This window comes from Ostrinia furnacalis, unplaced genomic scaffold, assembly GCF_004193835.3.
Source record: "Ostrinia furnacalis isolate ACB-3 unplaced genomic scaffold, ASM419383v2 OfSCF2306, whole genome shotgun sequence".
NCBI lineage: Eukaryota > Metazoa > Arthropoda > Insecta > Lepidoptera > Crambidae > Ostrinia > Ostrinia furnacalis.
Window position 1 is genome coordinate 281,000 of NW_021132545.1, and position 13,793 is coordinate 294,792.

The window sequence follows — 13,793 nt, forward strand, 5'->3', positions numbered from 1 at the left end:
GCCAGATAGTTTTGACAGCTCCAACTCCTTGCCAGTTTTTTTAGGTTGTCAAATTATATAGAAAAAGACGGCCAGACACTTCTCCGCTCTTCTCCGCCTTGGTTGACACTGGGCCTAAGGGACAAATATCCGAACATCAGGCCTCCCCAACCCGTCTGGTCAAATCCTCCATAAATGTAAATGAGCCCCTGCAGTGGAAACTAAATTACCTGATGATAAGAATTAATACTCACTTACAAATTGTCTAATTTTTTTTAATATGTCCACCTAAATGGATGTAGATGGCGTTATTACTGCACAAACTAACGAAAATTCACTGCAATATAAAATGGCGACAATCCAATAAAAAAGAACATTACACATACCTCCAAATCTTCCTCTATCACGGCTTCCATAACCACGAACAAATATTCCATTATATCTTCAAATACCAGCTTAGATTTCATCAAGACGATGGAGTCTGTGCCATTCTTAGAGTCAAAAATCTCCTTCCAAAGAGGCAAGAACTTGTCTATGGATTCCTCTATGGGTGATGACGTCGATTCGTTTATTAGAAGTGATACTGCCGTCTGAAAAAAGTACTAAGTTAGGAGTTAATAATACATTTTTATTGGACTAAAGATGAAACGGTCGTGGTGGAAATCCTTGGGGGAGGCCTTTGTCCAGCAGTGGACGTTATTCGGTTAGAACGAACGAAAAAAGAATGTGATTGAGATTAGAGACGGAATAAAGAATCAGTTTTTCTTGCATTTCATTAAATAAAATAGTTTTATTGTCATGGGAAGTATCTGGATGCGGGTAACGCAGGACCAGTCGTTATGGAAATATTGTATATTTTTGTACATATTTTTTTGGGGAAGGACTTTGCCCAGCAATGGACGTCCTTTGGACGATATTATTTATACGTACAGTTCTAACATCCTCGTGAGCGTTCAGCAGTCCATGCACGGATATATCGCCTCTTGGACGAGGGTATGTTGTATTGGAGCATTGATATATTATGACGTGACAGACCATACAAAGCTTAACTTCGAAATCCTCCTATGTTGTTCTGATTAATTTCGTTGCGGGTCCAATGACAGTTTAACTTTCCCCCGGGACAAACTTGACCTTCACTGGTTGGGTTATTGGCGGTCAAGCTGTAGATCCTGGCTACACAGGAGTTGCAGCGGTGGAAACAAGAGGTGGGAATAGTGCCGTAGTTATACGTACAGTCCTAACATCCTCGTGAGCGTTCAGCAGTCCATGCACGGAGATGTCTCTTCTCTTGGACGAGGGTATGTTGTGGTGGAATAGCAGACAAGTCTGGAGGAGCTTGTCGCTGCCGGGAGCTGATGACTCTAGGCACCAGTGGATCTGAAATCACCAAGTCTTAGAATAGTGTGCATCCAAAAACGCCTACTTTATGATACAGCACCACACCTGACTGAAGGTATTACCAAAAAGGTTGATGAAGATGCTTCACGGCTTAACTAATTTAAAATTAACTACTTTTTTATTGTTTGACATTCCTAAGTGCCAAAATATTGGACAAAATTGAATAAATATTTATTATTTGATAAACACAGAGCAGAAGAAGTATACATGCTTCATTATTACTAAAACATTGACTAGTAATATTATTTTTCCAGAGGGCTTAGTGTGAGTTTACTTACATCATAGATCTTCACTAGTGACTGCGTAAAAAAGTGACATTAAATGTATGACAGATTGTACAGCGCCCCTAGCGGAAACATTGAAGAACTAAAATTTTCATGCATATTTTAAACGCAGTCGATGTATAATGCGTTTGATGTAAACTCACACTACGCCCAAAGATCTTCAAAAATTCAGTTTTTATATACATTTTTTTATAGACAGATTTCTTTACGTAAGACCGAAGTAGTTTATAACTCACAAGCCTTCATCTTAAATCCAACTAGTCCTACTAAAGTCCGGTCGCCGAGCACGTAGAATTTCGTCCAATGACCCCAAGCTACCCATCCCTATCGCTCGCGCGTAATTATATTGCAGTCGCGCTCGGCGACCGGACTATAGTCACAGCAACTAACGAACTTACCGCTTCAGCCTTGTCTATGGACACGCCGCCCCGTTTCACTTCATACGCCAACGCGCAGCAGTCGCATTCAGAAGCCGCACTGTCACCACTAGTCCCAGCTGTGACGTCACTACTAGTCCCACTAGACACGTACTCAGTACTAGTGCCACTAGTCAGTGCTAACTAACTAACTAGTAGTGCTAGTCCCACAAGTCACAGTAGTAATCCCGCTCATCAACTATGTCTTTAGACACTACAACTAGTGCCACTAGTGTCACAATAATAGTACTATAGGTGTACCAGAATCTCATGGCAAACAAAAATATTGGAAAAGCGTGTTTTTCATATGGCAATTGTATATGGTTTAACTGTCACCTGTCAAAGAAAATTATGAAATCTGTCAGCCGCTGCAAAATTTTTGTAATCTCTTCTTGACTATTTGTTATTTTTCTGAAAAAGTCGAAAAAGTTCAAGCAAAGCATATTGTTTTCAATGTGAATTGTAAAATAAGGCATAATTCAAAGTCAATCTTTGATTCTAAAGCGCGTCGTCGAGTTGACAGTAAGTTGGACTGAAATGTTTTGATACATTTAGTTTATTACCCAACTGCGTCAGAAGGAGGGTTGGGTTTTTTTATATTATTCTTACTTAATAGCTGCTTTATCGGGGTTTTCAGGTATATCTCACAAATTGGTGCAGATGTTATGACCATGTAAAGAAAATTGAAAAAGATTTCATCAAAGCAAGATTGAATAATGAAGAAGTTTCCAATTTTTTTCTTTTAAATAAACTTGAAATAAATATAAGTAAAACTAATAATAATTGTAAAATAATCATGAAAATATCTCTACAAATAAATAAGTTACAGGGCCCTAAAGTTGCGCATAACTATTCACGCCATTTTGATCGGTGTATTCACGACAGTCATTCGGAGTACAAACAGTAAATCACCCCTGATCCAGCCAGTGCTGTTGACAGGTTATTTTTTTTAAATCTAGCAGTTTTTAATTTTTCAGCTAGGGTCACTCAAGATTCTTTCTTAGTAAAATTTTGTAACCTTTTTTTAAAATATCCCAGACCTGGCCATATACAAAAAGAACGGCACCGCCTATGTTTCAGTTCCACGCGAAAATATGTAGGTAATATAAATAATTTATTTCTCAGACATTTCTTGATCGATTTAAATAAAAACTTCACCGTCTTTTTAGTTTTGGTATATATTTTAATCCCATTCAGAGAAATATTGTGTTTTAACATCAGGAACTTCTCCATTGAAATGCTGGAAGAGCAATTTATTTACAGTACCTCTTTATCTTGATCATCTGTTTATTGAAAAACAAGAAATGCAAGTGGAGTTTAAGGAATCGTTTTCTAGTTCTGAATGAAGTGATAAGTTAGAAGTATGATCATCATCATCATCATCATCATTTCAGCCACAGGACGTCCACTGCTGAACATAGGCCTCCCCCAATGCTTTCCATGTTGATCGATTGGTAGCGGCCTGCGTCCAGCGCTTCCCTGCTACCTTTACGATGTCGTCGGTCCACCTTGTAGGTGGACGTCCCCAATGCTCGAAGACCTGTTACGCCCTACCCAGTTTCCATGTTACGCCCTACCCAGTTTCAGTTGGGAGCTCAATTCTCGAGATTGTCGACAAGTATGTCTACCTCGGACAAACGATTCAGCTAGGTAGGTCCAACTTCGAGAAGGAGGTCAATCGTCGAATCCAACTCGGCTGGGCAGCGTTCGGGAAACTACACAACATCTTTTCGTCCAAATTACCTCAATGCCTGAAGACTAGAGTGTATAACCAATGTGTGTTACCAGTGATAACTTATGGCTCGGAAACGTGGCCTCTCACTATAGGCCTTATACAGAAGCTCAAAGTTGCACAGCGTGCTATGGAGAGGGCTATGCTTGGTGTTTCTTTGCGAGATCGAATCAGAAATGAGGAGATCCGTAAACGAACCAAAGTCGCTGACATAGCCCGACGTATTAGAAGTATGATGCATAATAAAATTAGTTACTTAAAGTAATATACGATTTATTCAATTTCCAAAACATTTATCTATGTTAAAAATCTGATGTCTAACAACACTCTTCATACACATACCTACCTAAAATGTATATTCGTACTTCATGTTCATTAATATTAAAGTAATAAAAGTAAAAAATTAAATAGCGATTGTACCGGTTGTTAATTTGAGATCTCGCACGCGATCGGTTCTCCGACTCCTCAATCCTGCTAGTCAGCATAGCCACTTGCTTGGTCAACTCTGCAATCCGGTGTTTCATGTCGCTGTAGGGAACTGCAGCAGAGGAAGTGCTGGCGACTTGCGGGACTCTTACGCTGACTTTTAAAATTTCTTCATTGCCCATTGTTACAAATTCGAAAAATCGCTCACCGCTTATGACCACACCGCGGCCTTATCCTTTTGTAGATTTTTTCCAAACTTCGACTGTTTTGAAAATTCTCCTTCTCCGTCGTCGGGGTCACCAGATATGGGGGTTACTTGCCAACAACCCACCATATGTTTTCCTCGGAATCCTATTCCGATTCTTAATCGTTAAGATTATTGTTAGGCAGTTCGAGTCAGGAAATAAAGGTAGGAAGAACACGGTGGAAGGAAGAATGTTATTAGCGGATTGGAAATTATATTTAACAACAGGAATAGCAAGGGATTGATTAGGATACAATAGCAATAAAATTATTTAAATGTTGAGAGCAAAGCGATCGCGAAAGAAGTGTCACGACGACATCTTTCAAATCTCTTCAACGGCGATGAGTGAGCGGAGATCGGTGACCGGCGTTGAAGCGAGACGGCAGCATACGTCTTCACGGGTGTGCGAGTGACGCAGATGTATTGTGACGGCCGCAGCACGCATGCGCCAACGATTCGTTCACGTTCCGTCAAGTCGGGGTTGGCCCAATCTCATAGGCGGAAGCGGATCGCTCCGAAATCTAAGGCGGTGGTCCAAGTTAGGAATGTGGCGGATGGCCGCCACAGTATCAAGATCGTTTATTCCAATTTCCCCAGTATTGCTCTCAACAAAGTTTATTTTCCCTATTTGCCATGAGATTCTGGTACACCTATAACTAGTCCCCCTTAGTCCCACACACTTATGTAGATAACTAGTTCTTAAGTAGGTATATGACTCACCGCATCAGCTTTATCAATAGACACTCCGCCTCGCTTCACTTCATACGCCAACGCGCAGCAGTCGCATTCAGAAGCCGCACTGTCACTAGTCCCAGCTGTGACGTCACTACTAGTCCCAGCTACGACGTCACTACTAGTCCCACTAGTTACAGAACAGTACTTTAGTACACGAAGAGCGATGTATTTCGTGCGGATCTGCACTGATTGCACGCGTGGGTAGACTTCGGATGATAGAATTTTCTGGAAAGAAATATTTATAGGTTAATTTAGTTAGTAGTAATAGTTTTAGTCCGTAAGGACACCAGGCCAGTGAGGCCCACAGCTGCAGCCTCAGACAAGAGACTTAGGGCTGATTTTTCAATCGTCAGATAACTTATAACTTAACAATAAAGGCATATTGATAGTTTCAGTATGGAAAATATGTCAAAATGACAAGTTTATTCTTCAGTTAAAAGTTATCCGACGATTGAAAAATCAGCCCTTAAAGTCGAAGTGTCAGAAAGAGGCCAGTAACTCTTAAATAATGATAATAAAACTAACCATTATATGTTCCTTAGTGACTGCGGTGGCAGTAGCAGCGTATACGGACCGCAAAGCCGCTGAGGCCTGTGAGGCCCACAGCTGTAGTCTTAGCAGAGTCTCTTTAGCCAATAACTCTTTGAATAATGATAAAGACTTACCATCATCTGTTCTCTAGAGACTGCGGTGGCTATAGCAGCGTAAACAGCCCGTAAGGCCGCTGAGGCCTGTGAGGCCCACAACTGTAGTCTTAGCCGAGGGTCTTTGGCCAGTAGCTCCTTGAATAGGTCGGCGTGATGCTCCAATATTGATAGGCACACTGGGAATATAAATCAAGTTCAACGATTTTTAATTTTCACATAGCGTTCGGTAGTTAATAAAATGTTGGAACCTCTGCTATACCTACCATATTATCATTTACATCAAAATAATTATTTTATAGCCTATGAGTTAATTAGCCAAACTACAACATTAAGTGTCAAGTAAGTCGTACTTTTCAATAACAAAATGAAGCTGGCCGTAACAGCGTATTACACTTGAAAATTTCGATGGGTTCATCCAGTGTCTCATGCCCGTTTTCACCATCAATCCCTAATTTTTAAGTGACCCTTATGACAGCAAAATTCTTGTTATTTGTTACCATAGGGGTCACTTAAAAATTAGGGATTGATGGTGAAAACAGGCATAAGTAGCTAAGTTGAAAGAGCAGGCGCCCGGCAAGCGGAAGGTCGTGGGTTCAATTCCCGCCTTAGGCAGTTCGATTTTTTCAAGTTTTTTATAATTTTCAAACAAACTGATTTTCACGAAGGCAAATCCGCATGAGAAAGCTAAGAGTAGAGAGAGATGTACCCACCTTCCTCACATTTGCTCTTGAAAATGTATTCTTTCGAGATCCTTTCATAGAGATCTCTAAACTCCATGATGGGTAGGTCCACCCCAAAGTGTTTGAAGAGGCCTAACAGGCCTTGCAGCACCGAGTTTATTACTGTGTCCTGTAATAAAATTACGTATATCTTTAAAGTCAAAAATACCTTTATTTGTATAGACTTATGGCTGGGTTGTGCCATCTTATTCTTCAAATTAACAAATCTCAAAATTCTGTCAAATTCCACACAAAAATCACCGGTTGTGGTTATAGTGACGGTTAAATTCAGGTGGTGCGTAAGACCGTAGACTAAAGACTGATAAGGATTTGCCACACTGGATGTGTTTTGCGGTCTGCGGTCTGCAGTCAGGTCGGTCTCTATACATTTTTATTGATGCGATCTGACCGTGCGGGCACGATCAAAGAACGCAAACTGATAATTGCGGGCTGCGTTCACTTGACCTGACTGCAGACCGAAGAATGCAGCCAATGTGACGAATGCTTTAGTCCGATAGTTTGGTCGGCTTCCAAGGGACCTAAAATAACAAATTAATCGATTATTTATCAACTAGCTTTCCGCCCGCGGCTTCGCCCGCGTGGAATTTTGTCCGTCACAGAAAAACGTTATCGCGCGCGTCCCTGTTTCAAAAACCGGAATAAAAACTATCCTATGTCCTTTCCCGGGACTCAAACTATCTCTATGCCATATTTCATCAAAATCGGTTCAGTGGTTTAGGCGTGAAAGAGAGACAGACAGACAGAGTTACTTTCGCATTTATAATATTAGTAAGTATAGAGTATAGAGTATAGATTCGGTCGATATGATAATGATGTAACGTACCGTGTTCTTGTTGGACTCCAGTAAGTTTAGATATATCCTCCATATCCTCGTTGCTGACTCTGTCACCAGCTCAGGGTGGAATTCTGCTATTACACCTGTAATTAACATACTACGTTATACTGTATGCAGTTAGCATCCTCCTACAAAAATCTTAACATTATAGAGGAAACGGGACTATTCCCACCTCTTGTTCCCACCGCTGCACTCCTGTGTAGCCAGGATCTACAGCTTGACCGCTCAATCCAACCAGTGAAGATCAAGTTTGTCCCAGGGGAAAGTTAAACTGTCATTGGAAAATCACTTAGCTAAAGTATGGATAGCTAGTCTTATGCCCGTTTTCACCATCAATCCCTAATTTTTAAGTGACCCCTATGGAAACAAAATTCCTGTTATGTGTTACAATTGGGGTCGCTTAAAAGGATTGATGGTGAAAACAGGCATTACGTACCCACAAGCACAGCCAGCTGTGTCTTGCTAGTGCTCGAGTCTTGCAGTTCTGTGATAAGTCGTTGCGCGTCACGCGCTCCCTCCGCCGACTGTCGTGCAACGCGCGCCAAACACGACAGCGCGTCCTTGCGGATGTTTGGCGTGTAGGAGAGGAGGCAGAGCTGTAACACAAGAGACACACAGCTGTAACACAAGTTAACACAGCTGTAACATAAGGAGACACGTCTGTAACACAAGGACACAACATGCACTGCACGGAATGGCGCCAGTGTGAATTATGTGATTTATAATTATGCATTTGAGTGTTTTATTTCAAATACATTATTTGAACCTGTATTTGAGGTGGAAACGATCCAGTGTGCGTATATGGTGGCGATACACGCACCACGCCTCGGAGGAGTACAGTAGGTTTGGCAGCACAACCGCCATGTATATTGAAATTTTTGTAGCCAGCTTTAGGTCATGCGAGCAGAAAACCTTGGAACGCAGCTTCCCAAATGCTGCAGCTGCAGCACTGATCCTGCTGCTGATCTCGGCATCAAGGTCACATTTGGATGTTATAGTACTCCCCAGATATCGGAACTTATCCACCTGTTTCAGTACATCCTCACCAAGCATAATGTTTAGAGAGATGAGGAGGGTAAGCGGAAACATGGCGGTCAACTCCTCAGGTACAAAGATGTACAGAAGCGGCACATGAAAAGATGCAACATTGAGCCCTCTCAGTGGGAAGGTTTGGCAGTACAGCGTCCAGAATGGCGGGAGATTGTGAAAAGGCAAGTCCACGAGTTCGAGGTGCAGCGTACGACTGAACTCGACGCGAAGCGCGATGACTTGAAGGCCCGTCCATCTGCCGCCATTCACTATAACTATGTTGGCGGCGTGCTCAGATGCCCTCAATGCGCGAGGGATTTTACCGCGAAAATAGGCTACGTAAGCCATCTTCGGGCACACCAGCGCCGCCAAGACAGCTAGGAGTCGGAGTGGTCGCCATGGCCGAAATCGGTCGGATGGATCATCATCATCATCATTGAACCTGTACACTTACCGTGACAATGTTTTCAAACAGATGCTCTGGCTGACATTTGTCAACAATTTCACCAATTAGCTTGAAGGCATCACTTATAGGCTTGCTCCAAGCTGCATCGTTACGTTTAGCAGATATGGTATCGAACAGAGACACTGGCTTGAAGAATAGTGTGCTGGTTACCCAATCTGAAAACAAAATATATATTTTACATATATTTATACAAATTGTATTGTATGGCCTAGTAATTAAAAGATAGGATTTTACAGCAAAAATGTCTTGTTGGATGTTTGGTTGACAGTGTTCATCCATCCTTAACCCTTAACCACCTAACTCTTACCTGGAGTCTCTCAGACTCCTCTCTTCTCAGGACTCTAGATAAAAAACTAAGTTGTCAAAAGGTAAATTAAGTTAAAAAATGTAATTCTTTCTAACAACAACTATTTAAAAAATATATAAAACAATAAAAACTAAATCTCTTACAGCAATGCAACTAATTACAACAAGAAACAAATTCACCGGAGTCTGAGAGACTCCCAAGTGGTTAAGGGTCAAATAAACTATTTAAAAAACATATTCATACAAACCCAATTCAAACGGAGCCAGGTCTTCTTTCAACGCAACCTCTGCAGTCTTCAGCACTTTGATGAAGAGCTTAACGTCTGGGTTCTTCGGATACCCGTCTACTAGTCGTTCCCACTCCTCCATATTTTGGAACTACGGAGCGCCTATTTCTAAAGGATAAAAATTTAAAATAACATTGAGACCAGTATTACAGATTTAAAAACAAATAGTAACCTACCTTACATACTTTTTTAAATGTCTAATGTATTATTATTATTCTGTCTAATGGCTTCAATGGTGCGAATTAAAAAAGTTATCTTTTAATTTTACCTACCCGCATAATAATATCATTAAGTGCTGGATAACTTAATTACTCGGTAATACAAGTAATTTTAATGCTAAGAACAAGTTGAAACTTGTGTTAGAAGTTTAAAATATTTTCATGTTAGTTGAAACAGGTTGAAACATGTTTCCTTAACTACTCACATGGGTAATAATGTTTTAAAATCAACGCTTTTTATGGAGCACAAATACAAGTGAAAACTTAGCGCAAAAATTATTGTAAATTCAAATTATTTTGCACAAACAAACAAAACACCGGTCATTTGCAATCACAAATTTGACAGTTGCATTTTTTTAAATGAAAGTTATAGATTTGGACAAGTCGCACTATGGAGCGAAATTGAGATTTATGGACATAGCGATTTTTTTCACAATTTCTATTTGAAAAAAATACCTATCGATAGGTTACGTTATTCTGATGAATAAATGCTGCACAAGTTTTTCTCTAAAACCAATAGTTTGACTGGAAAAAAATATTTTCCATTTTCGTTGTATGGAATGAAACATAAAGTGGTCGATTTCGACTAAGCCTTGACAGATCTTGCTTTGAAACTACTTGAGCCTTGTTCTATGGCTTTTTGACTGTAATCTTACGCTATCAGCGCGCATCCAAAGTTGCCCGTTCACAAGTTATGAGGTTCTGAAAAATTAAAAAAAAGTAAGTAAAAGTGACTTTTTTTTGGAATATCTTTAAAGATTTAACAAAAATATAAAGATTTTATACGTTAATAATGTAAATTAACCTTAAATTACTGCTAAAAACACATTTTAATAAACTTAAAAGGAATTAAATCAGCGATTTTTTTTTCACAATTTCTGTTTAAAAAAAATACCTGTCGATAGGGTATGTTATTCTGATGAATAAATATTATGAACGTTTTTCTCTAAAACCAATAGTTTGGCTGGAAAAAAATATTTTCCATTTTCGTTGTATGGAATGAAACATAAAGTGGTCGATTTCGACTAAGCCTTGACAGATTTTGCTTTGAAACTACTTGAGCCTTGTTCTATGGCTTGTTGACTATAATCCTGCAAAAACAGCGCGCGCCCAAAGTTGCCCGTTCAGAAGTTATGAGGTTCCAAAAAATGAAAATTAAAGTAAGTAAAAGTATCTTTTTTTGGGTATAAATCTTTAAAGATTCAACTAAAACATGAAAATTATATACTTTAGTAATGTAATTAACCTTTCTCTTGTCGTCTTATCTAAAGAAAAGTCAATTTTACTTACTTTAATTTTCATTTTTCGGAACCTCATAACTTCTGAACGGGCAACTTTGTGCGCGCGCTGTTAGTCTAGGATTATAGTCAACAAGCCATAGAACAAGGCTCAAGTAGTTTCAAAGCAAAATCTGTCAAGGCTTAGTCGAAATCGACCACTTTATGTTTCATTCCATACAACGAAAATGGAAAATATTTTTTTCCAGCCAAACTATTGGTTTTAGAGAAAAACGTTCATAATATTTATTCATCAGAATAACATACCCTATCGATAGGTATTTTTTTTAAACAGAAATTGTGAAAAAAAAATCGCTGATTTAATTCCTTTTAAGTTTATTAAAATGTGTTTTTAGCAGTAATTTAAGGTTAATTTACATTATTAACGTATAAAATCTTTATATTTTTGTTAAATCTTTAAAGATATTCCAAAAAAAAGTCACTTTTACTTACTTTTTTTTAATTTTTCAGAACCTCATAACTTGTGAACGGGCAACTTTGGATGCGCGCTGATAGCGTAGGATTACAGTCAACAAGCCATAGAACAAGGCTCAAGTAGTTTCAAAGCAAGATCTGTCAAGGCTTAGTCGAAATCGACCACTTTATGTTTCATTCCATACAACGAAAATGGAAAATATTTTTTTCCAGTCAAACTATTGGTTTTAGAGAAAAACTTGTGCAGCATTTATTCATCAGAATAACGTAACCTATCGATAGGTATTTTTTTCAAATAGAAATTGTGAAAAAAATCGCTATGTCCATAAATCTCAATTTCGCTCCATAGTGAGTCGTCCATAAGTACCATGAACACAGATATGGATACCATGAAGCTACAAATATGTACAGACCCTAGTTTATAAATTGAAAATGATTTTCATTATTATTTGCTTATTAAAAATTATAATAATTGTGATTTTTAGCTTGTGCGTACATACAAGAAACAAAGAAAAAACACGGTGGGAAATGAAGATTACGATAAGTAACATCTCCAAGGCCATAAAGATTTCGAAACGTAACATGCGTTGAACGACACGACGGACACGTATAATGCTACCGAATTTAAAAGTAGCACCATTCATTCATTTCTATAGGAACGCAATGATCAATACATTTTGTTAACTTATTGTCACTGTCAGTCTGTCAATGAAACGTCAATTCGTCAGAATTAATTCGTCATTCATTTACAAAATTCAATCCAAATTAGATAATTTAAAATTGTAACTAGATAATAAATTATCCAAGCTGGCATCAAGAAGGATTCTTTTCGTGGGCATCCACAGCTTTTCTCCGACCTTGTCGTATCGCGCTCCATTTAATAGGTTAGGATTTATGTTTCAAGTTTGAAAAAGTATAACTTTTTAAATCTTTTGTGTGCTTTTAGTACTTTAGTGCGTTCTGTGCTCGTAGACTATTTACCCTAGTGTTTAAAATTTGAGGTAAGGCCAACCCTTTCCTATTTCTATTCCTACAACTGCAGTAATAACATCTAACATCATCTATGTCTAACATTTACAATATTCTATGTTCTCTTAAATTTTAAGAATAAACTCACTTAATTTCCTTTGTTAAACTCACGCAAGATATTATAGGTCTCTAAGGCAAATATTAACCAAAAAACGTTTGTGTTAACATTGTAAAATAGTTAACTTTAACTAAACATGTTTGTGGCTCACTTCAGTTAAATGCTGATACATCATATTCAAGATTCACTTTGACAGTTGCATGCACTTGATTTTGGTTCAGTCACCATCTTCTATTCCAAATCAATACACTATCAGTGTTCACCTGTTGAGAGCCATTATCAATAAAACGGTAAACATTTTTATTTCATTGTTTTTGTCTCTGTACCAAATTAAAAAGCTTTTATGTCCTTTTAAATTAAGTGTTAAAGCTTGTATGTCCTTCTGAATGAAAGCTTTAGTAGTTTTCAGTGAGTAAACCATAAATTTTCTATCAAGTATTGATTTTTCCATCAAAGTAATGAAATATCAAATATGGTTCTAATATTAACTGCGTTGCTTCTAGTTCCAAGGTTGAACTCTTTTGAATACACTTAATATTATTCCTGAAAGACCATATGGGTTTCAGTTAATCAAAGAAATAGGATTTTAGTAAGTTACATTATAATCAGGAATTATTCATTTATTAATTCGAGTTGAAAAATAAATAACATCATAGGTCCTTATTGTTAAATGAAAGCTATTCAAAGACTTGGACTCAGAAAGATCTTAAAAAGTGGGTACTGTCTATAAACTACCATAGCTATTGTGGATAACACTGAAATGAAAAAACAAAGTTAAAAGTCTAGTGCTACACCTCTGATTTTTCTCTTTTACAGACTATTTTCTCACCTAAACTTTCTCACCATGACAAACATTTCAAAATCAAAATCAGCTAGCGTAATAGAGTCCCAAAGCTCCAAAGTTGCACAGCGTGCTATGGAGAGGGCTATGCTCGGTGTTTCTTTACGAGATCGAAACAGAAATGAGGAGATCCGTAAACAAACTAAAGTCGCTGATATAGCCCGACGGATTAGCAAGCTGAAATGGCAATGGGCAGGGCACATAGTACGCAGAACAGACGGCCGATGAGGCAGCAAGGTTCTGGAATGGAGGCCGCGTATCGGAAAACTCAGCGTTGGACGTCCACCCACAAGGTGGACCGACGACATCATAAAGGTAGCAGGAAAGCGCTGGACGCAGGTCGCTACCAACCGGGTAACATGGAAAACATTGGGGGAGGCCTACATTCAGCAGTGGGCGTCCTGTGGCTGA

The 13,793-nt window shown here is 38.7% G+C and overlaps 2 protein-coding genes across 3 annotated transcripts in view; one reads left to right on the forward strand and one right to left on the reverse strand.

Annotated features, from left to right (window-relative positions):
- Positions 1-200: 200 nt before the first annotated feature.
- Positions 201-10,066, reverse strand: LOC114354991 (uncharacterized). The gene is made up of 11 exons (XM_028307621.1): positions 9,949-10,066; positions 9,486-9,632; positions 8,920-9,086; positions 7,873-8,032; positions 7,425-7,519; positions 6,572-6,710; positions 5,880-6,037; positions 5,200-5,439; positions 1,213-1,356; positions 366-569; positions 201-209 (listed from the first exon to the last, which is right to left on the reverse strand). The coding sequence occupies exons 2-11, from the start codon at positions 9,604-9,606 to the stop codon at positions 201-203; spliced, it is 1,437 nt and encodes a 478-aa protein (XP_028163422.1). The 5' UTR covers positions 9,607-9,632; positions 9,949-10,066.
- Positions 10,067-12,139: 2,073 nt separating this feature from the next.
- Ide (Insulin degrading metalloproteinase) overlaps positions 12,140-13,793 on the forward strand; it is a 54,447-nt gene continuing 52,793 nt past the window's right edge. The window contains exon 1 of one of the 2 annotated variants that reach the window (XM_028307641.1): positions 12,140-12,338. The gene's annotated coding sequence lies outside the window, so the exon portion shown is untranslated. Of the gene's footprint in view, positions 12,456-13,793 lie in introns of both variants that reach the window. The other variant, XM_028307642.1, reaches the window with a different exon arrangement.

Excerpts from the sequence above, each read along its gene's own strand:
- LOC114354991 (XM_028307621.1), bottom strand. The coding sequence starts at position 9,606 with ATGGAGGAGTGGGAACGACTAGTAGACGGGTATCCGAAGAACCCAGAC. Across the intron at positions 1,357-5,199 it reads CTATTGATAAAGCTGATGCG|ATCCACTGGTGCCTAGAGTC; the intron begins GTGAGTCATATA and ends TGGTGATTTCAG. Across the intron at positions 570-1,212 it reads CTCACGAGGATGTTAGGACT|ACGGCAGTATCACTTCTAAT; the intron begins GTACGTATAACT and ends TACTTTTTTCAG.